We start from the raw sequence: 25633 nt of genomic DNA, 5'->3' as shown, positions 1-25633 counted from the left end.
GACCGATGTGTAGCCGTTCCTCCATGGGCTGCGCATACCCATTACACGAAGATGGCGCCCAATAGCAACCGGCGTTTTTTTTTTTTTGCTTGCATCTCATGGTTTATGATTTAGGGGGGTTTAACGTCCCAAAGCGACTCAGGCTATGAGGGACGCCGTAGTGAAGGGCTCCGGAAATTTCGACCACATGGGGTTCTTTAACGTGCACTGACATCGCCAAGTACACGGGCCTCTAGAATTTCGCCTTCATTGAAATTGAACTGCAGCGGCCGGGATCGAGCCCGCGTCTTTCTGGTCAGCAGCCGAGCGCCATAAGAACTGAGCCACCGCGGCGGGTGCTTGTATCTCAGGGATGGAATGTTTTCTATTATATATGATTACATACGTGCAACCTTTTCCCCGCGGAAGGCAGCCAACGGAACCTACTTTGGTAACCCTGTACGCGTAATATCTTTTTGTGCTCTGTTAGCTTAGCGAGCGTAAGCCTGCACAGATGCTGGCGCCGTTCGGCGTGCGAATCCTTCGGCTCTGCTGTGGCCGCGTGCAACGGTACGCCGGTTCCCATCTGGCGGAGAGTTCTCTTGCGAGACGGGGTGGCGCTCCGCATCTTCCAGTCCAGCGCCGTCCGATGGCCGGGTGTCAGCAGGACGCCTCTCCCAATCTCGCGGCCGCAGTCGGTGACCCGCGCGTTCAATCTCTGCGCTGCTTTCTCGGCCCCTTTCCCTCCTTGCCGCACGTAGAGGTCGTGTGTGTGTGTGGTGCGTGTATATATAGGCACGCACATTGGCTGTTCCCGCCAGGGAGCCACGCCCGGACAAGGCGCAGCAACTCGGCCGGCTTTTGTCAGCTATATGTCGGTGGTCCTTGTTCGTTTCTCCGAATGAGCGACCCTCTCTCTCTCTCAACGTTTCTGCGCTGGCGTCGGTTTTTCGCTGCACTCCCGTATGGACGCGTTGAGATCTGAACTGAGGACGACTCCATCCGCTTGCAGTTCTCGGCGAAACTTGATGCGCTGGCTACGTTGACGTTTTTCCCTCGGCAAAAGACGCACTTATCGGAGCGAACATTGGGTCTGGAAGCATTCCGCCCCGTAAACTTACACTCGTGACGTCCTTACCAGAGAGGACGGATGCCCACTCCTTTGGCGCGAACGGCCTCTTCACTCGCCAAAAGGTGTCGACGCCTCATCTTTTGCGGCCCGCTTTTCGGGAGGGTGCTTAAAAGACACGCCCGTCTGTCTGCGGTGTCCCGTATACAGGCCGCTCACTTTTCTGTCGCCGTGGAATGGGGCGCAGAGCGGAGCTCGGAGAGAACACTGACCCCTCGAGGTGGTCTCGAGCCAAGTTGGACGTATTACAAGAGCGTTGCAGCTGTCCGCGAAAAATGCGGGGCTATCAGCGTCTATGCATGAATCCAAGTAGCGGTTGTAGCGAAATAACCACTCCCCACTATGACTGTCGGGAAAGGAAATTAAAGGTGCTCTGAAGGCGTCTTCGCGCCTTTCCCTCTCCCCTCGTCACTTTTCGCACGCTGGAAGGTCGGCGTAAATTCACCGGGGAGTTCTCGCCAACTTTCGCGCGTGATTGCGAGTCCTCTGCTGCGTGTTTTATTTCGCTCATGTTTTCACCACAACACAGTGCAGTGATTGAGCGGGTTGATGTGCTCTACTCGGAAGAGCCCCTTTAAAGTTGCACTAAAGTGGATTGTGCGCTCGTCTCTTTACCGCGGGAACTCGATCTACACGCTCCGAGCATTCTTAGTAACCTCGAATTACGGTCCTGTGCGGCCGATTTCTCTATTAATTCGAATTAAACGTCCCGGATCCCGCCTTTTTTTTTGTTTTCGATCTCGCCTCCGAGAGTAGGAGGAGTCAACGTGCGCGTGGAGTGCCTATGAGCCTCGTCGCGTGGCGGCTCTGCCATCGGCGTAGGGATACGTGAAAGAAATAGTCCACGCGTGTTTTTTTTTTTTCCGGGGGCTAATTTCCGCCAATGGTTCTCTGCGACTGAAACTGTTTCTTCACGGAAACCTGAAAAAAAAAATAAAACCGAAAGCGAAGCCGCCACGCGACTGGCTGAGAGGCGCTTCATGCATTGGTTGGCTCCTGCTACCTTCGGAGGTGAGTTTAAAAAAGAAGGCGGGAGCCGGGACGTTTAATTCGATTGAATAGGAAAATCGGCCGCACGGGACAATAATTGCAAGTTTCTCAGAATGCTGGGAGCGTGTATAATCGAGTTCCCGTGGTAAAGAGAAGCCCTTGGAATCCTCATTAGTGCAACTTTAAATGCCAATGCATTCAACTGAAGGCCCTTTGCAGGGACTTCAACTCCGCCGAGCGGTGGAGGGGGGCGCGCGCATCGAGGCAGACGATCAGTGCGGCACAGTATGCGTTAGCATTAGTGTTCCCCGCCGACGCAGCAGACCGTACGAACGGGTGGCGAGATTCAGTCGATCAGTTACCGTGCGACACTCTCCCTCACCCGTTGGCCCCCATCGTCTTCCCTCTGCACCCTGAAAGGGGTACTTTGCAGTCTTCGGATGGACATTTTTTTTCGACACGGGAGTTCTAATGGCAACGCATTGAAAATGGAGAGGACTTGGGAGAGGCGCTATGGGATGTGCCAAGGTGCTATCTTCCGTCATCTGTACAGCAATGGATGCAACAGCAAGAAAAAAAAGAATTAAATATCTCGCAGTAGGTGGTTCGACAAGGGGCGGCGGTCCATGTTGCTCGTATTCTGCAACTTTCATCAAGTGCGTTCCGTCAAGGCCGTTGATAACGTTGGGTATTTGCAATGGAATGAGGGCTGCAGTCGCGGGAAATGCCTGCCTCGCTCGCACCAGCTCCTCTGACAGCTGTTTTGCCAGTGTGTCAGCGAAGTAGGCAATGACGTGAAATGGCCGGGCCGTAATGCGCACGTCGATGCGTACGAAAACTGTTGAACGCGCGATGCCTTTCATAAGTACAGCCGGCAAAGCGTGTCCAATCCGCCACTGTCGCTTGCGTCCGCAGGAATCGATGCTCACCACTGGAGGCCGTCAGCCGAGCAGGCCGTATCGCCGTGACGTCACCGTGGCGCCTGCCTACTTCCGCTGCCGGCTGTCGCCCCTTCCGGCCCACGGCCTGCGTCGCCACCACCCACCTGCTCTTCGTTAGGCCGGTAATTCCTTCTTTTTTTTTTCTTTCAAACCCCGACAGAGGTCGCCACTCATTTATTCTGGGCACACACGCAGGGCACCGGTTCGCGAACGTAAACGTAAAAACGACGGCGCCGCGCCACATTCGAAGGGCGCGCTGCTTTCGCATTGCAGATGTTGCTCTCTCTGTTCACTCAGAGCCGTCGACCGAAGTGGGTCCCTTTAAGTTCCACTCAAACTTTTCTCGGTGCGTTCACCCGCCCACGCGCGCGAAGGACGAGCGCATCTTTGCGAGTGCGGAGTGGAAGTCGTAGCCCGGCGCCTACGCACTCCGAGCGAGCCCTGCGTTTATGTATCGCTCACGTATCTCGTATGGCGTCGTTTTATGCCCTCGTTGTTGTCCCATTTCCCGCGGACTTGGCGCCGAGCAAGAAAGCATCTCCATTGAATTCCTTCCGGCGCAGACGTTTGCCGCTCCAGATAGAAGTGCACTATGGGCGGAGGCCTTCTCTCGCCACCCTCGATGAGGCAACACCCTCTCAATGCTAAGGCCTCTCCACCGGCCGCGTGACGTCACGCCAAGGGACCGTGCAGGCCCCGCGCTCCGCGATTTCAGCGCGCCGCGCCCGTCTGCACTATTCGGGTACTGCCGTACGTAGCTGCCTTATAAGTGATTCCTTCATTTTCATTTTTGTCGTTGCTGCAGAAAAGAAATTCGCTAGTTTGTGCGCGCCTTAGGCTATCATTTTATCTGCTTTATATATTTTTTTTATTGCAGAACACCTTATTGTCAAGAAAGTTCGAGCTGCTAATACAGTTTTTTATAATAAACAATTTAGCATACGGCCGCCAATTTCGCATTATTGGTCATTATAATAAAAAACTGATTAGTTAATTTCAATTAATCATCTAATTATTAGGTTCTATCACGTACATGATGTCTGCCGTGCGGTAAAATCCATCCGCACAGACCGCACATGCGTATATCTAGTTGTTAAAGTAGAAGTTCGTGAACATTGAAAAAAAAAACACCGTCTACTGCGCATTGTGTTAGTTTTATTCTGTATTGTGTTTTGCTTAAAGCTTTCACACACAGCAATAATGACACTCACAATAATGTTGCGCTGTTGAGTATTTGTACAGCTAATCTGACCCTTACAATAAAAAACGACGAGACACCAGCAATGAAGTGTGCGCAAAGCATTTTTATTGCTTGGGAATAAAACTTACTTCTTCTTAAGCGTTGCTGCTTTCCGGGCTGCGGCCTTCTGCTGCGCATTGTCTTGTATGGCATCATTTCTTAGTTTGCAAAAGTTGTTTAGAACAACGTTGGTTGCAACGCGTACTACCAAGCGCAGGAGAGTTTGTGCAGTGTGGCCATTTTCACATGTCTCAATGTCGTGTTCGTCCAGGAGGGAAATCGTCTGTGAAATCACGACACCACGTTGATTTCTACAGGAGAGAAAATCTTCCGCGGTTGCTCCAAAAGACAACTTCTCTGCAACTAGTTTAGTCATCAGTACCATGTGAACTGTGCATGGCTGGGGAAACTTCAGCCCTCCTCTCGACAGGTTAGCTATCATGGCAGTATTTTCCGCTTCGATCTCTCGATTTTCAATCACCAATGTGCTGAAGCAATCAGAACATGAAAGCTTCTTTAAAGCAGCATGAGCAGCGTATCCTGCAATGTAGACAATAGCATCCATGTCAGAGTGGGCGTGTGTAATATCGTCGTCGCTGACAGCCACAGAAAAGTTGCATGGGACAAGATCCTCACTTACGTCTTCAAACTCTGTTTCCTCGCGTGGAAATGTCAAAAGTTTTTGAAGACGAAGCTTCTTCTCACATTCGTAGAGCTGACGCACGGAAATGTGGTACTGTGATCCTGCCAGCTGGCGGTAACGGCCGAACCGGTCTTCTAGCGCATCCGTCTGAAATTTGCCCAGCAGTACGTACTTGAAGTGAAGTTCTTCTAAGCAGTAGCGCGAGAGTTCTACCAGAGAATAGCATGTCAGTCGCAAAGCACTGTGAGTCTCTTTCGTCAGCGAGCCACTGGTGATGTTTATTCTTGCCCAAGCGTCCAACCAGTCCACAACGCCGCTCAGGAAAGCTAACTGTGTGTCATCAACAGACCTTACAGGGTCTTGCATGCTGTCCCTTAGCCTCTGGCCTTTGCAAGGGGTCTTAACATTGACTATTTGCCACCATGTGAGGATAACGTCAATGAAAAGAGCAGTCGACTCAGCTTGAGGAATCTTGAACGCGGAACCATGTGTCCTGAGGGCATTTGAAACAAACTGATTAATGACGTCGAGAGCGAGCTTTACATTTTGCCGCTCCATTGAGGTTGGATTCACGGCTTTTGCGTTCAGTCTGTAAGCAGCCTTCACAAGCGACGTCTTCTCTGAAGAATAAAGCTGCCGCACAGCTGCGAAAGAAGCAGCTTTCATACGAGGAGGCCCTTCGGGCATTGCTCCACTCAAGTCCATTTCAGGGAAATAGAGGCATGTTCCAGGGTTTTTCTGGTTAATCCAATTGTTCCTAATGCACTTCAAGAGATGCACAGGATCGACCACGTAGAAAAGAGGGCGAGCGTTATCGGCTGGATGGGGATAGACAATGCTCACCTGAGGACTTGTAGCAAATAACGACATCATCTTGCGGTTCAGAGCATTGTTGTCCGTTATCACAGCGATAATTTTGAGCCCCATTTTCTCAACATTAATGATTATGTTCTTAGCATGCTCGTGCAAAATTTCTGCGCTCAGTTTGCTCACAGGTAATATGTGAATGACGTCCTTGTTTGCAGAAAGGAGTGATTGTACCATGAACACATGGGCTGTTGTTGCTGGTTCCGTTGAATGAACCGACGATCCTACTATTGTGCCCCCTTTGTAGTCGAAGTATGGTTTTATGTGGATCTCATCGATCATCAGGGTCACTGTCTTCTCGTGGTCTTTCATTGATTTGACTCGTTCTCGGATGTAGGAGAGACAGTGCGGTTGATTTTGCTCCACAAGAGGGTCAGCTTTGTAATTTGAGCAAACACGGCGCAGTGTGGAAGGATGGGGCAGAATGATTCTTGATGCAGCTCTTGTGAAGTGATATGCGTGAGGAGAAATTGAATTCAAAATACTGGCGAATACCAGCAGCTCTGCGCTATACACATGCTGTTTCGCGAGGAGAAGCTCTATCTGCTCAACCAGAAATTTCAGCAAAGAAGACTGTTCTTTCGTCGTATCACTGTCCTCAATGAGGTCTGCAAGCAGTGAACCGACAAACTGCAATACTTTAGTATGTTTCGACTCTTTCGTCACCTCAGGTATATTATGCAAGCCTATCTCGAGTTCTTCTAGCAGCAAGGACAGGCTGGAGGTGTCGCATACTTGAGCTGGCAGAATCCTGCCTGAAGGAAGCGACAGAAGCTTCACTCCATTCAAGAAAACAGAAAGTGACAGATCAGGGAGAACTACCAAGGCGCATTTCACATTAGGTGAAGGATCATTCTCGATGAGAAGGAACCTAACGCACTGCTCATCGACAGAAACGGTCCAGAATTTCGTGTTGCAGATTCCAGGCAACTTAGATTTGAACTCCTCGTAAGATGAAACTTTGTTTCTTTTCTGTTCAAGCTCATTAGACTGAAGTGACTTACTCATAGCCTCCTGCAAAGCAGCGTTTTCCCTTCTTGCTTTTTTCGTCTCTGGCGATTCACTCCGTCCAGGCGTTGAGGACAAGTATTTTGGGCAGTTTGGAAAAACAGAAGGCGCAGCATCAATCTTCAACTGTAGCCTGTCACGCTTCACCTCTATTATTTTCCCTGTCAGTTCATCTTGGTGTGACAACGTCGTAATGAAGTCGCCTGCGTGGAAGTGCAGTTCACACACCTGCACGAGAAAATGAAGCAAGGCCATTCGCCATGACTCTCCATTGCCTAAAACACTAAGTAAAAAGAGTCTGAATAGTGAACAGCTTTTACATATTTACACAGCTTTTACACAAGCCTTATGCACATCCACAGAACTAAATGCTTCCTGGACAATTCATACATAAGTGTAAGAAGTGATATCATTGCCTACAAAGACAGCATGCCTTTCCGGGAGCGACAGCTCACAACTAAGATAATTACCAGCGCCTATTAAGCAATATTTCAGAGTCTTACCCTCGAATGCTCTGTAGGTGTGAAATCCTTCCGTGGAATGGCTCGCAACCAGGCTTTTCTTCGTACTTCGTCTCTTGGGAAGCAATAAACACGTACTTTGGGACCATTCTGGTAGTTCCCGCGGCACCCGGGAACACAGCACCGGCCCATGTTTCACGAAGTTGCACTCGCTACACGGCAGGCAATCAGTTTCCCATTCGTGCGCTAGCACAGGTACGCACGCCACACAAGAAACGGCCACACGAAACAGACACAGCCGTGCGAGGAGCGAACGGAAATGCACCCAACGCCAGGCTGAAAGACTCAAGCAGCAGCTAGACGCTCACTGCAAGACTGCGTTCGTGTCTGTGCTTGCCCGGGCAAGCGCGAGCACATCGAGGGAGACAACCGAGCGGAGCGGAGCCGCGCTTGGTGAGCAGCCTGACCGGACACTTGGCGTGACGTAGCGCGTGTGGAAAGGAGGGCCTGGAGAGGCCTGAAGAAAGTATTTAGAGGGTGTTGGATGAGGGCGTCGTGCCTCTCTCCGAGGCCGCTTTGAAAAAAGATGCTATTCCTGTGGCTTGCCTTACGTGACGGCGCATTGCAATGGGACAGTGTAGCCAAGCTTATGGGGAAACAACACCCCCGCGCTTCGTTCGTAATCATCACTGGAGCGTTCACACGCTGCCCCGTTTGCGCGACTGCTAGAGGAAAGCTGTCGCTTTTCCTCGGGACTCAGTTGGGTGCAGTAATTTCCGACCACGGATGCATCTCTCTCCCTTGCCTGTGCGAGCTAGCTCGATCGTATACTGCACTTCGACATGCACGGGTTTATTGAAAGTTCGCAGTGCGTCTCCTCGACGAGTGGTGTTCGAGGGCACAGCGTGTAGACATGGTGGTAGCCACGCTGGACGCACCGCCCCCCGTTGTCCCTCTCGTTCGTTGGGCTGCTTTGGCACTTTTTAGGAGCAGCTGTTGGTGCTTCAAGTGCCACCGCGTTCGACCGACACTCTTCGCCTCCAGAACTCTGCTCGTGCCTTCCAAGAGGTCATGCTGAAAGCTGCCCTACTCAGTTTGCTTTGTTCGTAAAATGATATTACGCGGCTTTGTTAGGCAGCGGAAGACGCATTTCTTTCTCAACAATTAAGATGGGAGTATTTTTTTAGCTTGGAATGAGAAGACTTTTTTTCTGCTCGATACCATTCGAAAGGAAAATAGCTGAAAGTTTCGTCTGCAGTTCTGGCGTCGATTTCGCGCACTCTCAGGACGATATTCGCCTGAAGGCATCTGTTTCAAGTGGAGTGGAGTTTTCACTGCGCACCGGCTTCAGCTGTGGAGAGACCTGCGAGAGGCAGAATAAGCATTGTTTTCCTCTCGGCCCCTTTGGGGCATAAGAGGAAGGGTTGTGGTTGCGGAGGGAGCCAGTCGTTGAGCGAGGTGGGGTGGAGTGGACTGCATGCATTGCTCTCAGCGGGTCTGTGCGAGGTTCCTGGGTTTGTGTCACCGCAGTGATGGGTGGCAGGATGCGAATGCGGTCACAGCTACAGTGGGTACGTTGCGCGTGGCCCAGTGCGCAAGCCTGCTCTCGGACTGTATGCCGGGAGGTAGACGTGCATGTTTCCTCTTCTCGGCCCAGAAGTCCGGTCGTTCGAGAGTGTGTTTTGAAGAAGCGCCTCGCTTTCATCCGCCCAGTGAGGGCACTCGCAAGGCATGCCACGGACGCATTCAGGCCCTCGGCAGAGTCCGCTCCGCTCCTGGTGCACGTACCGCAGAGGCATATAGCGTTTCAGCAGCTTTAAAGAGGCGCTGGGGGCAAACTGTCGGTTAATATTGGTGCAGGATACGACGGATGGCAAAGCGGAGCCGCCATCAGCGAAGGCACCCAGCAGTCACGTCACCATTCAATTCTGGCTGGCAGCAAGAAATGCCCCTTCTGCTGCCGCAGAATGTCATTTGTCGAACAAAGCAAAATGAGTAGGGCAACTTTCAACGTGATCTCTTGGAAGGCACGGGCAGAGTTCTGGAATAGCTTCCGGTCTAACGTTGTTAGGGTAAAAATTATGACGATCAGAATTCGGCGTTCTGGCGAAAGGAAAGCCGCAATTAAATATTGCCAGGGGCGCACAATTCCATTACCATTTGCATTGCGACAGCATTGGCAGCTGCTGATGCTTTCACCGGAAGTGACCTCACTTCACTCTGGCCGGTGGGCGAATTTTTTAACCGACGGCGCATTTTCGCCCCCCTGGGGCTTCTGATGATTAATACAGACTTGCAGCATATATCGTTACCGTGTTTACGTTACCGTTTACCGGGCCCGACTAGCGACATCTGCGCATGCGCGGCCATTACCGCGGACCGCTAGCACGTTACGGGATCTCGTTTAGCGTAGCGCAGAGTTGGCGCTCTCGTTCGTAAACAAACATGGCGGCCCACCGCACGGCCGCTTCGGACCATATATACAGCACCGCCCGCCGCGTTCTTCGGCGCCATTTTTCGTATAAATGGGGGCATTCTCATACTCTCCCTCATGTGTCGAGACTTGAGGAACAAATAGCCCATGTTTTTGAGATAATTTGCTCATTTTCGAGCAGTTAAGCCTAACTGCATGTCGTGTATTATAGTGCTCTTTCGTGCACATGGCCAAAATAGCAACGGCAACACTGCGCTGGTTCAGCTTTATGCACGCTTTAACATTTTCCTACATTTTCATACCTTTCTTCCTCGAAGAAAAAAACACTGGAAATTTCCTTATTATATTCATCAGTAAGTGCAGAAAATAAACTTTCTCCAGCCCATACTTACCCGCCGTGGTGGCTCGGTGGTTAGGGCGCTCGACTACTGATCCGGAGTTCCCGGTTTCGAACCCGACCGCGGCGGCTGCGTTTTTATGGAGGTAGAACGATAAGGCGCCCGTGTGCTGTGCGATGTCAGTGCACGTTAAAGATCCCCAGGTGGTCGAAATTATTCCGGAGCCCTCTACTACGGCACCTCTCTCTCCCTTTCTTCTTTAACTCCCTCCTTTATCCCTTCCCTTGCGGCGCGGTTCAGGTGTCCAACGATATATGAGACAGATACTGCGCCATTTCCTTTCCACAAAAACCAATTATTATTATTATTATTGTCAGCCCATAGTTGACGCGCGTTGACTTACTGACGCTAGATGGCGCCACTGTGTTTACATCCATACCTTGCATCCAAAGAAGCGAAGGTGCGGCACGGCAAACAGAAGCGCTTTTAGCGGCGTTCGCAAGCTTACTGCGTGGTAAAATTGTCTACTGGGCAGAGTAGGCAAGGTGCCTGTAGTGACAGAGGTGCATTTGGAAGGCCGCTAAAGCGGCTTTTCAAATGCGCTCCGCGATGTTTGTGATATTTATTTATTTATTTATTTACAATACTGCCAGTCCCATCAGGGACCATAGCAGGTGGGCGAACAAAAATGACAAACATGGTAAAAATTTGAGCCGTGCACTTTGGAATACAAATCAAACACACGTGAACAGAAAGGAACAAGAAAAATACAAGAAAAAGTAAACATTAGCAAGGAAAAATAAAAATACATGTCTAGGAGTCGGGTAGAGCATTGCAATAAGGAATTCAATTAGAGCACATGGGAACACAGCAGCGGAAAAAATAAGACTTTCTTCACAATTAATTAACAATCTAATGAAGTGATGAGAGGCGGTTGAGTATGTCAGTGAAACTGCTTTATTCGTTAATTGATAATGATTCTATCCGTGACGTGAACTGAGATAATGTGGTTGCAGTTATGATTGAGGGATCAAGGCGATTCCATTCTCTGATCACGAGGGGAAAGTACGAATACATGAACGTGTCGTTATGGCATGAGTATTCTGTTATCGCGGCTGCGTGTTTATGCCTCGACGGGCGTGATTGCGAGAAAGATATGTATTTTGATACGTCTATCTTGTAGTAGTTGTGCATCAGGTGAAATAAAAATTTTAGTCGTGCTTGTTGCGCTCTTGATGATAGCGTCTCTAAACCCGAAATAGCCGCGAGGTTAGTTGGTGAATCTGTGCGCTTATATTTGTTGTGTATAAACCGCAAAGCTTTACGCTGTACTTTTTCTAGTTTTGTTACATTAGTCACTGAATGGGGGAACCAAACTGTGTTAGCGTATTCTAAAACTGGTCGAACGAAAGTAGTATATGCGAGAAGCTTTGTCGATGTGGGTGCAAGGCGCAGACATCTTCGAAGAAAAAATAGTTTGCGTAATGCTTTCGAGGTTGTGCTAGCAATGTGCGCGTCCCATCTGAGGTCAGAAGTTAGTGTGATGCCTAAGTACTTATGCTGGTGAACTTTCGTCAGTATTCTGCCATTAACAAAGTACGGAAAATCATAAGGTTGCCTTTTTCTTGTTACCGTCATGCAAACAGATTTAGTCGTGTTTACCGTCATTTGCCATGTTTTGCACCATTCGGTTATTTTGTTCAATGAATCGCTGAGTGAAATGTGGTCTTCGTAGCTGTTAATTGTTTTATAGATAATGCAGTCATCGGCGAAGAGTTTGATGTTAGAATCGATATTGTTGGTTATGTCGTTGATGAAAATTAAAAATAACAGTGGCCCCAACACGGATCCTTGAGGTACACCTGATATGACGGGTACTGTCGCAGATTCCATGTTCTGAAACAGTACGAATTGTGTCCGGTTTGATAAGTAATCTGAAATCCAATCTAAAATTTCCCCATCCCCGATGGCACCCCGTAACTTTGCTATTAATTTGTTGTGGCAGACGCGATCGAATGCTTTAGAAAAGTCCAATAATATAATGTCAGTCTGGCTACAGTTATTGATGGCGAATGCAAGGTCATGCACAACCTCTGTAAGCTGTGTGACGGTTGATAGCCCATGACGGAATCCATGTTGGTTTGGAGATAACAGATTGTGTGTATCAAGGAAGTTTGTTAGGTGTTGAAGGATGATATGCTCGAGCATCTTGCAAGCCGTGCTGGTGAGAGATATTGGTCTATAGTTCGATGGTAATGTGGTGTCTCCTGTTTTGTGTATTGGTATAATCTTTGCCTTCTTCCAGTCGTCCGGTAAAGTTGATGACTCGAGAGATTTACGAAATATTAGACCCAAGTATCTGCTGCACCATTCTGCGTATCGTTTCAAGAAATCGTTTGGGATATTGTCTGGTCCGGGTGATTTTTTAGGGTCAAGCGTGAGTAATAGATTAAAAATTCCGGCATCTGATATGATTAAAGGGTCAATGCGTGATGTTTGATTGCCGTAACAGTCCGGGAGATTACCGTCATCTTTTGTGAAACTTGAGTGAAAAAACGTGTTGTACGCATTAGCATTGTTAGCTCTATCTTCTGGAGACAAGTCGGATAACGGGTTCTTAGTTGGACGGAAATGGTTCCAAAATCTATGCGGGTTGTTTGTCAGAAAGTTAGGCAGTGTTACATTAAAGTAGTGTTCCTTGGCCCGTTTGCCTATCTCTCTGAACTTCGCGATTGCGCACGCTAGTTTTGTAGTTTTAGAAGGACATGAACCATGATTTTTGATAGAAATACGCAACCTTTTCACATGACGTTTAGCGTGGATAACATCCCTTGTTACCCATGGACTGTTTCTTTGTGGACGCTTAGTTTTTAGTGGAACATGATTAGTTATGCAGTGTGAAACCATAGTCTTAAAATGAAGCCAAACCCTGTTAATATTGATTGAGGGGTCGGAGACCATTTCACTGAATGCTTCAAATTCATGTGCGAGGTAGGTTAATATGCTGGCATTATCAGCCTTATCGAAGTTCAGTGTTGTCTTTACATCGGATCGTTTTTGTATTGAGCAGTCTAGAGGTAACAAACATAATGGTATGTTGTGATCAGAGATGCCTTCGATGATTTCTGTCTGCGCTTGGTGTACTGGAAAGTGATCACTGATTAGTATAAGATCGAGTATATTGTTTGCTGATCCTTGCTTGCGTGTTGGTTCTAGGATAATTTGGTGGAGATTAAAGGAGAGCATTAAGTCAAAAAGAGCTTCTGAAGATGATGATGTGTGTTGCATAGTTATCCAGTCCACGTCCGGAAGGTTAAAGTCACCCATGAGAATGATTCTAGTGCTGCAAGCATATTGTTGAAGGAAGTCATGAATGACAGAAATGCACTCATCTCCTGAAGAGGGACTCCTATACAAACAGCCTACACAGACAGTAGTATTGTTGCAGAGAAGTCTGCAGAATACGCTTTCAGCACCCGGCACATCTGGGAGCATAACAAACGGCAGGGTTTTCTTTATCAAGAGAGCCACACCACCGCCACGGGAGTCTCGGTCTTTCCGAATGACTGAGTAGTTGGGTGGTGCGATTTCATGACTCGAAATTTCTGGTGAAAGCCAAGTCTCCGTGACGGCGACAATATCAGGTTCCCGATCAATTAATAAGTTTTCTAAAGATTCTACTTTGTTTACTATGCTCCTTGCGTTTACATTTATGATGGTCAGTGCTTTAATCGTGCTCTTCCCCGTGTCGTTGGTGGGCTCCTTTTTTCGACTGTCTCCTCCTGCTCTTCGTTTTTTTTCAGCGGAACTTTGTCGTTCGTTTCATGATCCCAAACAAAGGCGCAGCTGTTTATAAATAATTTGTCGAAGGCAAGCGAAACTTTGTCCCCTTTTTGTCGATTTTCTTTGGCACTGTTCCACAGTTTTTTTCTGATTTCTCGAATTCTCGGAGAGAAATCTTCCCCAATGGCATATTTCGTGTCTTTAAGTTTAAAACCTTGCTTCAGTATTGCTGACTTGTTACGGGCATCCAGGAGTTTAAAAATTACCGGTCTATTCTTATTAGCCTGCGGCCTGCCTAACCGGTGAATACGTTCAAAGGCAACTGGATCGAGCTTTAGGGTATCTTGAATGATACTTTTGTTGACAGCCTGCTCCAGAGTTTCGGTTGATTCTTCTTCATCTTCTGGTAGTCCATAAACAATTAAGTTTGATCTCCTGCTTCTGTTCTCAAGATCATCTATCTTTTTTTCCAGTGATTCTATTACGTGATTCATGCGAGAAATCTCAGTTTGACAAGACTGCACTTTAGTTTCTAGAAGTGTTATGGCATCTAACTTGTTTTCGATGTCTGTCAGCCGTTTTTCCTTTATTTCTTTAATATCTTCCGCAATATCCTTCAGTTGTTTAGCGATTTGTGCCATTTCAGGGCCGGGATTTGTTTCGACGTCCCCTGATAACAGGAGGAGTTTGCACAGGAATACAGCAACATCAAACACTTCAAGACACAGCTGCGGGCACGGCAGCACTACCAAGAAACGGTCGCTAGAGCGGAAGCATTTGCCAAAACGCCTGCTCACCTGCACAATGAAGACGAAAGGATTAGCGCACCGCATGCTAGTAGTGCCGCCGAGCCCACTGCCGATGCAATTCCTGGGAAGGGTATATGTAGCCCATTCATGTGGTGGCGCTCCCAGCAGATCATGCGTAGAAAGGTGCTCGCACGTTGCTGCTCCCGGATAATGTGGTCGAAGAAATTCCGCTGACGTCAGGGAATCGCACGCATGGAAACGAGTTCCGTTCACCGGCGAGGTCACCCAGGCTATCTCGGTAGGTTCGATGCCGCTGGCAGTACCGTGAAGAATCAGTCCAAGGGCGAGCTGCACAATGAAGACGAAAGGATTAGCGCACCGCATGCTAGTAGTGCCGCCGAGCCCACTGCCGATGCAATTCCTGGGAAGGGTATATGTAGCCCATTCATGTGGTGGCGCTCCCAGCAGATCATGCGTAGAAAGGTGCTCGCACGTTGCTGCTCCCGGATAATGTGGTCGAAGAAATTCCGCTGACGTCAGGGAATCGCACGCATGGAAACGAGTTCCGTTCACCGGCGAGGTCACCCAGGCTATCTCGGTAGGTTCGATGCCGCTGGCAGTACCGTGAAGAATCAGTCCAAGGGCGAGCTGCACAATGAAGACGAAAGGATTAGCGCACCGCATGCTAGTAGTGCCGCCGAGCCCACTATGCAGAGAAAAAGAAGGTGCATGTTTCATCTCGCTCCATAGCGAGCCTTGGTGGGTGGTGAAAACATTTACTGGCTATGCGAGGGACAGGAGGTATGCTTGGAGCAGCCCGTAAGTGACCGGTGGTCCTTACAGAACACTATGTGGAGGTCCCTAGTTTGGGACCCTACTCCAGGCGGTGGCCGCCGCCCGGGCGCTGTAAGTCGGCAGCCGACCAGGGTCGCCTCCCAGTCCTACCGCGTTGGAGGAGGGCAGGCCCACACCATGTGATAGGTGTCAGAGGACACCGCTCCACAGTGCGGGCAGCTGCCGTTAAAGGAAGGGTCACAGTGTTTTAATGGCTGCCGGGCACAGCAATGCATTGGTGAGAAGGCTAAGAAGGAGCCTCTCATCCGCCTTCTTGAGGCGTTTACACGGGCGAGGGTAAAGGCGATGGCTATCTTGATAGTAGGTTGTAACATCCTTGAAGGTGTTAGCAAGCCTTGGAGTGCATCCATATTTCAGTTTGCAACAAGAGCTGGAACATCTGCCATCATCAACACTCGTTTCGGCCTTGCAGTAACTTGTCACGGTAACCTGTCGCGTAAACAGGGTAACCATATAGCTATAACTCCCCAATAATAACCGCCTCACTTCTCGGTGGGCGCCTCAGCCGGGGAAGGGCGAAGAAGGCGCGAGCGAAAGAGGGAAGAGGCGTGGGTGCCGCTTGCAGATGCGATCACCTGGACGCTAAAATTGTGTTTTGAGCAAAGGAAATGGCGCAGTAACTGTCTCACATATACCTCGGCGGACACCCGAACCGCGCCGTAAGGGACTGAGAGAAAGAAGGAAGAAAGTGGTGCCGCAGTGGAGGGCTCCGGAAAAATTTCGACCACCCGGGGATCCTTAACGGGCACTGACATCGCACAGCACACGTGCGCCTTAGCGTTTCGCCTCCATCGAAACGCGGCTGCCGCGGTCGGGTTCGCACCCGGGCACTCCGGATCGGTAGCCGAGCGCCCTAACCACTGAGCCAGGGTAGGCTAAGAGAAGGAACACGCGAACTGGGAGTCTTGCACGCAGAGAAGAAAGGAAGGGCCAACGAGCCTTGCACTTCTGCGAGGGATGAAGAGATGAGCGGAGAGAAGGAAAGTCTGCCAGCCGCGCGCTTCAAAGGGTCTACACTGAAGTGCAGGAAGTCGGGAAGTTTGAAAGCTCACCATTCGCATCGAGCTCCATTCGGTCCAGCTTCGGTGCGACAAATTTACTTGGCGTTCGCACCCTCAGCTGCACTCGTACTATCGCCGGCACATACGCCGGCAATTGAATCAAGAAGACCGAGCTATGCTGCTCATTTTTGCCCTCCCCTGGTTTTTTCTTCGAGTGGAAGGCACGGCCATCGATGTCTTTTCCCCTGATGACGCCGAGGGACGTGTATGCCGCATGCGGCAGAACTTACGCGGGCCTCCCTCTCTCGCGTTGCAGGCGAAATTGAGGCCGTAAAATGGCCCTATCCGCTTCAGACACCGCTTCTCGCGGGCTTCATGTAATATTCACACGCGGCGCTCCCACCATCCGCACGCGCCGGCAATCCGAGGGAGTCCGGGCGACTTCTCGTATCATACATCTATGTATAAACCACTTCGCGTGCGAAGCGCCGCGGCGTAATTCGGTTTCCGTGTTCTGAGCGCAAGGATCCCCTTCTTCCGCTTTTACTGCGCCACTGCATCATTCTCGTCTCCCGCAGAACTGCTCGTTACGGCTCCGCGGAAAGTGCGCGCCACGGGCTGTTTTAATGAACCCACGGGCTTCGTGCCCATGGACACGACATGAATGGAAGCAATAGCATCTGCGGTCCCCTTTCTAAAGCCTGCATTTCGCGGCCGCCTTGCGCACTGCCTCACTCGTTTATTCAAACCTTTGCTCACTCACTGAATCACTCAATTGCTCGCTCGTTGACATGCTCACTCTCCTGGTTGCTCGGTCCCTCCTCCCTCCACTCACGCGCTGGGGTCCAGTGCTCGCTGAGTACGCGTCACTCTATATAGCCACAGGGGGGCACACTTACGTGTCCCCCGTTCACTCATCCGCTCAGGCCACTCTTCTCATCCAATCACATGCTCGGCTTGACGATCGAACGCCCATTGTTATCCAGCGTGATCCCTGGGGCAATTTGTACGTGCGTCTGCCAGCGTCGTGGGAAAAATGTGCGCTGAACAAAGGAGGCAATTGTTCTTTTTCTGCGAGGAACCCATGATGCCACCTTTCCATAGCGCTGTGCAAATGCCCTTGTAGTGGAGCTGCTGACTACATGAGGAGCATTTTGATACCCTCAAACGATGCTTTGGATATGCTAACCTGATTGAGTAGCCAGGCAACGTATACGGGCTTATCCATCTCTCCCACTTGCACAGAGCATCCAAGCACCACTTCCAAACGCACCCACACCCCAGGGTCACCTCATCATCGCCATGGTCACCGGCCTGACTACGCCCACTGCAGGGCAAAATGCCTCTCCCATGTCTCTCCGATTAACCCTGTCCTTTGCCTGCTGCGGCCACCGTATTCCCGCAGACTACTTAGTCTCATCCGCCCACCTGACTTTCTGCCGCCCCCTGCCTTCCTTTGGGATCCAATCCGTTATTCTTAAGCATCAGCGGTTATCTTGCCTTCGTATTACATGCCCTGCCCAGGCCCATTTCTTCCTCCTGATTTCGACGAGGATGTCATTAACCCGTGTTTGTTCCCTCACCCACTCTGCCCGCTTCCGGTCTCTTGACGTTACAGCTATCATTTTTCTTTCCATGGCTCGATGCGTTGTCCTTAACTTAAGCTGAACCCTTTTCTTTAGCCTCCACGTTTCTGCCCCGTAGGTGAGTACCGGTAAGATTAAGCTGTTGTACACTTTCCTCTTGAGGGAAATTGGTAAACTGCCACTCATGATCTGCGAGAATTTGCCATATGCGCTCCACCCCATTCTTATCCTTCTAGTTATCTCCCTCTCATGATCCGGATCTGCGGCCACTACCTACCATAAGCAGACTCATTCCCTTACCACTTCCAGCACCTCGCTGCCAATTGTGAACTGTTGTTCCCTTGCTAGGCTGTTGAACTTTGGTTTCTGCATGTTAATTTTTAGATCCACCGCTCTGGTGTGCCTGTCTAAATTAATCATTGATCATGCTTTGCGGTTCACCTCGTGAGTGACTCAGCAAGGCCATGTCATTAGCGAATGGCAAATGACTTAGGTGTTCCCCATTAACTCTTATCCCCAACTGTTCACAATCCAGGCCTCGGAACACCCCCTGTAAACAGGCGGTGAATAGCATTGGCGAGATAGTGTCTCCCTGCCTGGTGCCCTTCGTTATTGAAGTTTTGTTGCTGACTTTATGGAGGACTATGGTAGCGATGCAGTCGTTATAGATATCTTCTAGTATTTTGACATAAGGCTCTTCTACCCCCTGATTACGCAATGCCTGCATGACTGCTGAGGTTTCCACTGAGCCGAATGCTTTCTCGTAATCAATGAAGGCTATATATTCTTTACTGCAAACCTTTCCCGGTCGACACACATAAAGTCACAGATAAGGCTTCACGCTCTTTGTCGCTATTGTTTTGTATTACCTTGATGCTGACTCTGTTTTTGTGCCTTCTTGGCACTTATTGTGAAAATTACATCATTCTAAAACAGCCTCCCCTACGATACTGCTCCCGGGAGAGGCAGGTATTCTGTAAATAAATGAAAACCCTTGGATATTCATGGTGCACGCACCTGACAGTCGAAAACTACGTTGCCAGACGTTTGTCCGTCCACAGCTTGCATTTGCATCGCCCATCTGGTCACTTCATCGAGTATGCCTAACACGTAGTCTCGAGTCCATACACAACCGTGCTGCACTGTTCATCGCCGGCGATTATAGCCGTCATTCCAGCGTCACTAGCGTCAAGTTATCGCTATCACTTGAGTCTTTAGAATCACTTCGGTTATTTCATTAAATTGTTTTCAGCCTTCACAGTCGCACTCTGCCTTTGTCACGGCCATGTCTCACATCATATCGTCTCCACAATCATAACAGCTATGCGCGCATTTTTGGTCGTACTAAAGCGTTTAACAGGTTTGCCCTTGTTGGATGGGGGAGGGGGGGGGGGCGGAGTCGTTCTCAGACGGGACCACCGGTCAGGAACGACGCTTGCTCCGACCACCGCCACCACCAGGACAGGACTGCTGACGAGTTAAAGGAGTTGGGTGATGGGAGGAAGATTACGAAAGGGTTTATTTACAGTATTTACATGGTCAGAGATCAGAAGGGAACTTCTCTCCGAAGAGAGGATCTTGAGGATCTTGATGATCCTATCGAGGTATCAGTCACGCAGTCGTCTCTTTTGTTCCTAATGAAAAAAGATTAAGACCGGAAAAGGATCTAATCTGCCCTTACACTGTAGCGCATGCCCTTCGGCTACGCGTGATAACCCATGCCTGCCTTTGCTGCCGAAAACGAGGATTTTGAGGCGTAGCCGTGACCAGATGGCGCGTGAACTTGCTGAGGCTTTTTTCATTAGGAACAAAAGAGATGATTGCGTGAGTGATACCTCGATAAGACTTTATCAGACAGAATGCAGATTTCTGGCTTGCGCTCAGTGACTAACATGGTGGTGTGGAAGTTATAAGTATGTGTTGTTCTGAATAAACCCAGTCGCGTGTCTGCGCCCGTCCCTGTGCCGTTCTCGCCCATGTTTGTATTATTTTGCGCAGTACCTTTACTCAACGAAATTGGCTACTGTATAGATTTTCGTAAAACTCTTCGGCTACTTCAACTCTTGCTAATGACATTGCCCTCCTTGTCTCTTAACGCATACATACCTATGCCTGGTTTCCTCTTCACCGCTTTTAGGCTGCCTCCGTTCTTTAGAGCGTGCTCGATTCTCTCCACATTAAACTTCCTTATGTCGGCTTTCTTGCGCTTATTTATTAACTTCGGTAGCTCTGCGAGTTCTCTTCTGTTGGTGGGATTAGATGCCCTCATGCTTTGGAGTTTCTTAATCAGATCTTTCGCATCCCGAGATAGCTTGTCGGTATCCTGTCGAACCGTCCTGCCGCCTACTTCTACGGCGCACTCCGCAATGATAGCCGTCAGATCATCTATCGTTCATTGTATGGACATCAAGATCGTCTTCCTCAGTCAAAGCCGAATATCTGTTCTGCAGCGGTTTCCTGCAGTCCTCTACACTCCCTCATAGCGCTAACTCGTTAATGGACTTCCGCTTCACTAGGGCTCTTCAAATCTAGGCTAATTGGAGACCTTTCCGTTCTGCGGTCGCTACAGCGCACCTTTCCGACATCCTGCACGATGCCAGGGTGAGCGCATAGTATGGAGTCGATTTCACTCTTGGTCTCGCCACTGGGGCTCTTCCAGGTCCACTTCCTGTCCACCTCGGGGCTCCACACTCGCGCACATAGAGACAGTGGTCAGCTCAGCGCCGTCATACGCGACTGGACCAGTGCAGCTTACACACGTTCCCTTGTGGCGGACAGCTGCTGAAGCGCAGTCTTCTGCGCCTTGCTACTAATTATGCGCACATGTTGTGCCGTTTTGTCTCCGATCATTTGACCCCGTCTCGGAGCTCCGTAAAGCTTAGTTTGGTCTGCGCTCTGTGTGTCACATTTGTGTCTGTCCCGGTCCTTTGTTCTGGTCTTTGGACAGAGCAGGTCCCGATCTGAGTACCTGGGACTAAGTCCTCGGATGGAGCTCCTGCTCTTGGCCTTTGTTCTCTGTCTTAAATCAAAGTTAGTTTCTTTTTTCTTTTTTAATAGGCACAGCTGTCGTGCGATCCATGAAATAGAATAGGTTCCATTAAGGATCCTCCGCTTCCTGCATCAGAAACGTGGTATTACGGGTCCAACCATTAATTACAGCGGCGAGTACTTCGCGCTAATAGGGTCATTTGTGGCTCTAATTGCGCTCAACGGCGCTCACCATTTTTAATTTCGTACCTTCGCAACTGGCGCCTGAAAAGGGGGCGGAAGCCACGGCTGTGCCTTCGCGGTTTGTTTAGCCCTAACATGGCTCGGATGCGATGACGAGGCACCATTTCTGGCCGGCTAATCAGGTGCCGCCAGTGTCGAAAGACTCGCTGGACGAGGAGTCCGCGCAACGGCCGAGCCTCTTTTAACGGGCTGTGTGTGTGTGTGTAAAGCGCCCCGCGGATGATTTCATTCTGCTCTCTCCTCCACCTTAGCAGGCTTCCCCGCTCGCAGCTGCGGGCCGAGGGAACCTGTCAGCTTCGCGAGCAGGCGGCGAAGATAATAGGCCCAATCGCTAAAAGGAGGCGCTCGTTAGCGGCCCGAGATAGCATCTTCTGCTGAGCGAGGTCCTCAATATAGGTGGCGACGAGTGGCCATTCTTTGGCTGCTTTAATAACCGACGGCGGGTTGTTTGTCTAGGCGGCGCTGTTCCGGTCACGGAGCATCCGCGCGCGTTGCCTTCACGCGAGGTAAGGGGGGGGGGGGGGTGTTTACAAGGCCGCAGTCGTTTTCTTTCGAAGGTGGCGGCGCACTGAGTGCGGTGCAAGAAGACGCCGGTGTCCGCGTTTTCGAAAGGCCCCCACGCCTGTCGGAAATTCTCGTCCAAATTGCTATCGGCCGCCGCTTGAGGCTGATCGCTTGGGACCGGATTCTCGGCGCGCTTTCAAAGATGGATGACTCCGGAGAGAGAGGAGCCGAGCGGCAGGGGGCGCCACTATCGGAGTGTGGGCAGACGGTGCACGCTCCGTCGTTTTTGTTCCTGCTTAAGTTGGGATGCGAAATTGAAGCCCGCGGTGCGATCGTCTCAGTCTGTGGCGTTATCTCGCTCTCAGCCGAGTGACCCGCTGGCTGTGCGGACGCTGGCTCCGGCAGTCATTTGCTGGGAACGCGGTTGCGAGCGGCTTATCAGTTTTATTTCCTGAGGATCGAGTGCAAATCATCCCCCATAGCCACATGCGCGCAACATACGATGGTCCCTCGCAGTCAACTGTAGGCGCGTTTGTTTTCCCTGCGCCGCTCACGTCTCTGTTCACTGAACGCAATCGCACCGTAGAAAAGCTTCCATGCATTGCGGAGAAGCCAACTCATTTGCACCGTTTTGCTGTTGAGCGTTGCTGATTCGTACACCTATATACTGTTCTCGTGCTTTTCGGCAGTTGCTTTATTTTTTTTTTTGTCCCAGTGCGCACGTTCACCGAAAGCGATGTTTCCTTATCAATAACGGGCAGTTTTATCGCGAGCGTTCGCTGATTGTTAAAGAGAAAATGTTTGTGGTGTTTACAACACACGGTACCACCCATCCACCATATGGCGCATTTTTTTCTTTTCGTAAAGTTTTTCTCGCAAATTCAAGGATGGGCAAAGTTTGAACTCGAATGCGGAAAACTGCGGTAGGGAAAATAATTGCATGCCGCTCTTGCGCGTGTTTCGCAATGTTTAGCACACTGATTGTGGTCGTTTGTTTCAATATCGGACGATTGTGTACGGTGTTCACGAGTAAACGCTCTCAGAGCTTCGATGTGAAATTTCCGCTTTCGGGTTGCTTAACTGAGGCATTAATTGAGCCGCGAGATCGAGGCACTTGAGGCGCCGCATGCGACAGAGAGCCGCTCGCGCACTCGTGCACGAGGCGTATGAGACCCGAAAGGATCGGCCATCACCCGCGAGGGAACATGCCATATATGCGACACTGCACGTTTCATGACAACTATGCACGGCAAAGGGCGTGGGCGAATCGCTAGAAGAAACGAGTTACACGGCGTGTTGTGTGAACGTGTCACATGGCTCGCGCTTGTCTGGTCACTTCACAGGCGTGTTTGTCGGAGAAAGGTGCCGCTGACGGAAGGGGCACAACTTGAACTGACCATTGCTCTCTGGAAAACTTATTCTCCATGGCTGCCCTGATGTTCCTGCAGCAGCAGGGACGCACTTGTCGGGGAGAGGTTTCAATGCGAAAGAATATCTTGTCTCGTATGAGGGGCGCGTCGGCACGAAAACGACCACTCGAAAAAAGCAATTCGCCGCCATTGCGGTTCGAAGCCAGGCTGTCTGTGCGCCGGGAGGGCACGCAACGCGTACGCCACGAAGGGCCTTTTTTCCGTTATCGCACGGAAACAGTGCCGAGAATCTGGGTGCGCTGATGCCGCAAAACACCAGGCTGCGCAATACGAGCCCACGTTACCTCTGCACGTCCCAAAAAGTCTGGGCGGCACAGACTGATGATTATGGATTTTTATGGCGCGAAGGCATCTGTGGCCAGAGAGCGCCAAGGCACAAGGTATTTTGGGCGTCCCAAGGTGGGGTAAAAGACCCATTTCCCGAGCATTTCACCCCAGATAAGCCGAGCACCAGGCCAGGGGAAACCCACTGTATCACCGGTGGGTGCCCGGCGGCACTGGGAATAGAACCCGCACCTCCCGCATGCGAGGCGGATGCTCAACGACTCGATTGGCCACCGCTGCGCGGTCCCGCAGACATGCATGATAGGGCAGCCATCTAGGCGGCTCTTCCAGGGCAGCATGCACTCTCCGAAACAAGGCGCACTGCTCGCGGAACAATCACTATAGCTCTTGGCATGTTCTGAAAAGGGTGCTTGTTTCCGTTGCCAGCCATAGGCATTTTCACTGATGGAAATTAACAGACCCCGGGCCAGCGTGTACGTACACTGCATGCCCCGCAGAGGGAGAGCTCCCTTCTCCCTTTCTGCTGCTGTTCGTGGTGTTTAAAAGGGGCGATCTACGCTGGCCGACATACATCCTCTGACGAGCATCGGGATACAGGCATGATGTGGTAGTATGCTACGTACGTACACACGAGCGTGGAGGGTAACGCCCTGCGAGGGGCTGCTCCGTTCGTTCGTTCTCGGCGAGGCCCTTTTTAAACCGCCAAAATATGGCTTCGTTTACTGCCCTCCACTCGGGGCGAGCGCTTAGCAGCCTCCAGGGTTCGTCACGATCGAGGTGTCTCTCTCCCGTCCGCTCGAACCGCGGCGCGTGCCAAGCGAGGGAGGCTCTGCCGCGAGGAATGCACGGCCTTTCCGTCTTCTCAGATCATCTTCCAGGCCGGGTCTTCCCGTATTTATTGCCAGCCGTAAAGATTCCCCCTGTATTGGCAGCGACGCCCTCTAAAAGTGGGCGCGCAGTAGAGGCCATCCATGCGACTAGCCGTATCCGTCCGGCACTAGTGTACGGGCCCAATTCTCGACTTCTGCTTTAGGAGCGGCCGAAAGAGTTTCCATGACTGCATCCGATACAGTGGGACCGGATAGTTGTCGTTCGTTAAACCTGCTGGCCCCTAGTGTCGACGAAATAATAAATTTGACAAAGCGCGGTGGGGGCAGGTCTGGAGTAATCTATCTTGCCATTATAACTGATTGCAGTAAACGCGCCATCAAAACATACGAGTGGGGAAATTCTTCCTCACCAGGTTAAGAGAAAAAGAGCACTGCTCTGTCTCGCCGAGTTTGAGCACGTTGCAGTTCCCAAGCGCTCCTCCATATAAAACGGATGTTATATAGAAGCGGAGTGTGCGCGAGTTATTGCGGTAATCGGCGGTACGGACGCCCACGGTATATCGGATATACCTCTTCTCAGTGCGCGGCACTCCCAATTGAGAGATTTTCACGGCGGGACTGCAGCGCTCCTCACTTTAGTATAGGAGGCTTACGACGTTCTACGTCGCTTCCGCCCGAAGTCTAAAACAACACAAAAATGCCGGAACACACGGTGTGAAAAAACGAAAGGAAGGCTAGCTGTCTGAACATAAAGTCGCAACGAAAGACGACGCGGCCGTGCAGCTTCGCGCCCCGACAGTGCACGGGATCGAGCCGTGTCCCCTGTATAGGCTCCTCCTCGTTTTTACGGCTCGCCTCGAGTACGCTCTGTCCCAACCGTTCCGTGCATTTAATCACGCGCTCATAAATCGTCCGGTCGCCGCTGCTCCTCTTTTGCTTGCTGCATGCATATAGTCCGCGCGGTCAGCGCTGGAGGGCGCGTCACATTCATTTGTCCATTTCCTCCCTTGTTTTTTTTTTTCCCCTTCCTCTCTCGCACTCCGATAAACGTGCAGCCTTAATGACGGTCCCGCCCGGCGCCGACTGCGGCGTGATATATCGAAGTTTTATGCGCGGTATTCCTTGCAGCTAATATTCGCGGCCATCGCGGCCCTATTAGGAATGGTCCCTGCCGAACGGCTAGTGCGCGTTCGATGATAGCGGCTTTTTTTTTCGGCTGGTTGCCAGTTGTCTGACCCTACACGTGCGATAAGGCAGATTGACTCGTCGTAGGTTTGTCAAGGCGCAGTCTGTTCCATACTGCAGTGGTGATCTCTTATTTACCACCAAAGACGGATGCTGGGTGTGCG

General features: G+C 50.6%; 2 protein-coding genes across 5 annotated transcripts in view; one reads left to right on the top strand and one right to left on the bottom strand.

Moving 5' to 3' along the window:
- LOC144111131 (lactadherin-like) overlaps positions 1 to 25633 on the top strand; it is a 131994-nt gene that overhangs the window by 63206 nt on the left and 43155 nt on the right. For 2 of the 4 annotated variants that reach the window (XM_077644282.1, XM_077644281.1), the window contains exon 2: positions 3014 to 3161. The exons of the other annotated variants lie outside the window; for them this stretch is intronic. The gene's annotated coding sequence lies outside the window, so the exon portion shown is untranslated. The remainder of the gene's footprint in view (positions 1 to 3013; positions 3162 to 25633) is intronic. 4 annotated transcript variants of the gene reach the window in all.
- On the bottom strand, positions 13576 to 15246 carry LOC144110204 (uncharacterized). Its single transcript, XM_077643043.1, has one exon. The coding sequence runs from the start codon at positions 15244 to 15246 to the stop codon at positions 13750 to 13752; it is 1497 nt and encodes a 498-aa protein (XP_077499169.1). The 3' UTR covers positions 13576 to 13749.

The sequence above is a fragment of the Amblyomma americanum genome, chromosome 11 (assembly GCF_052857255.1).
Source record: "Amblyomma americanum isolate KBUSLIRL-KWMA chromosome 11, ASM5285725v1, whole genome shotgun sequence".
Classification (NCBI taxonomy): domain Eukaryota; kingdom Metazoa; phylum Arthropoda; class Arachnida; order Ixodida; family Ixodidae; genus Amblyomma; species Amblyomma americanum.
The sequence above is the reverse complement of the archived record's forward strand: the minus strand, read 5'-3'. Positions and strand labels throughout refer to the sequence as shown.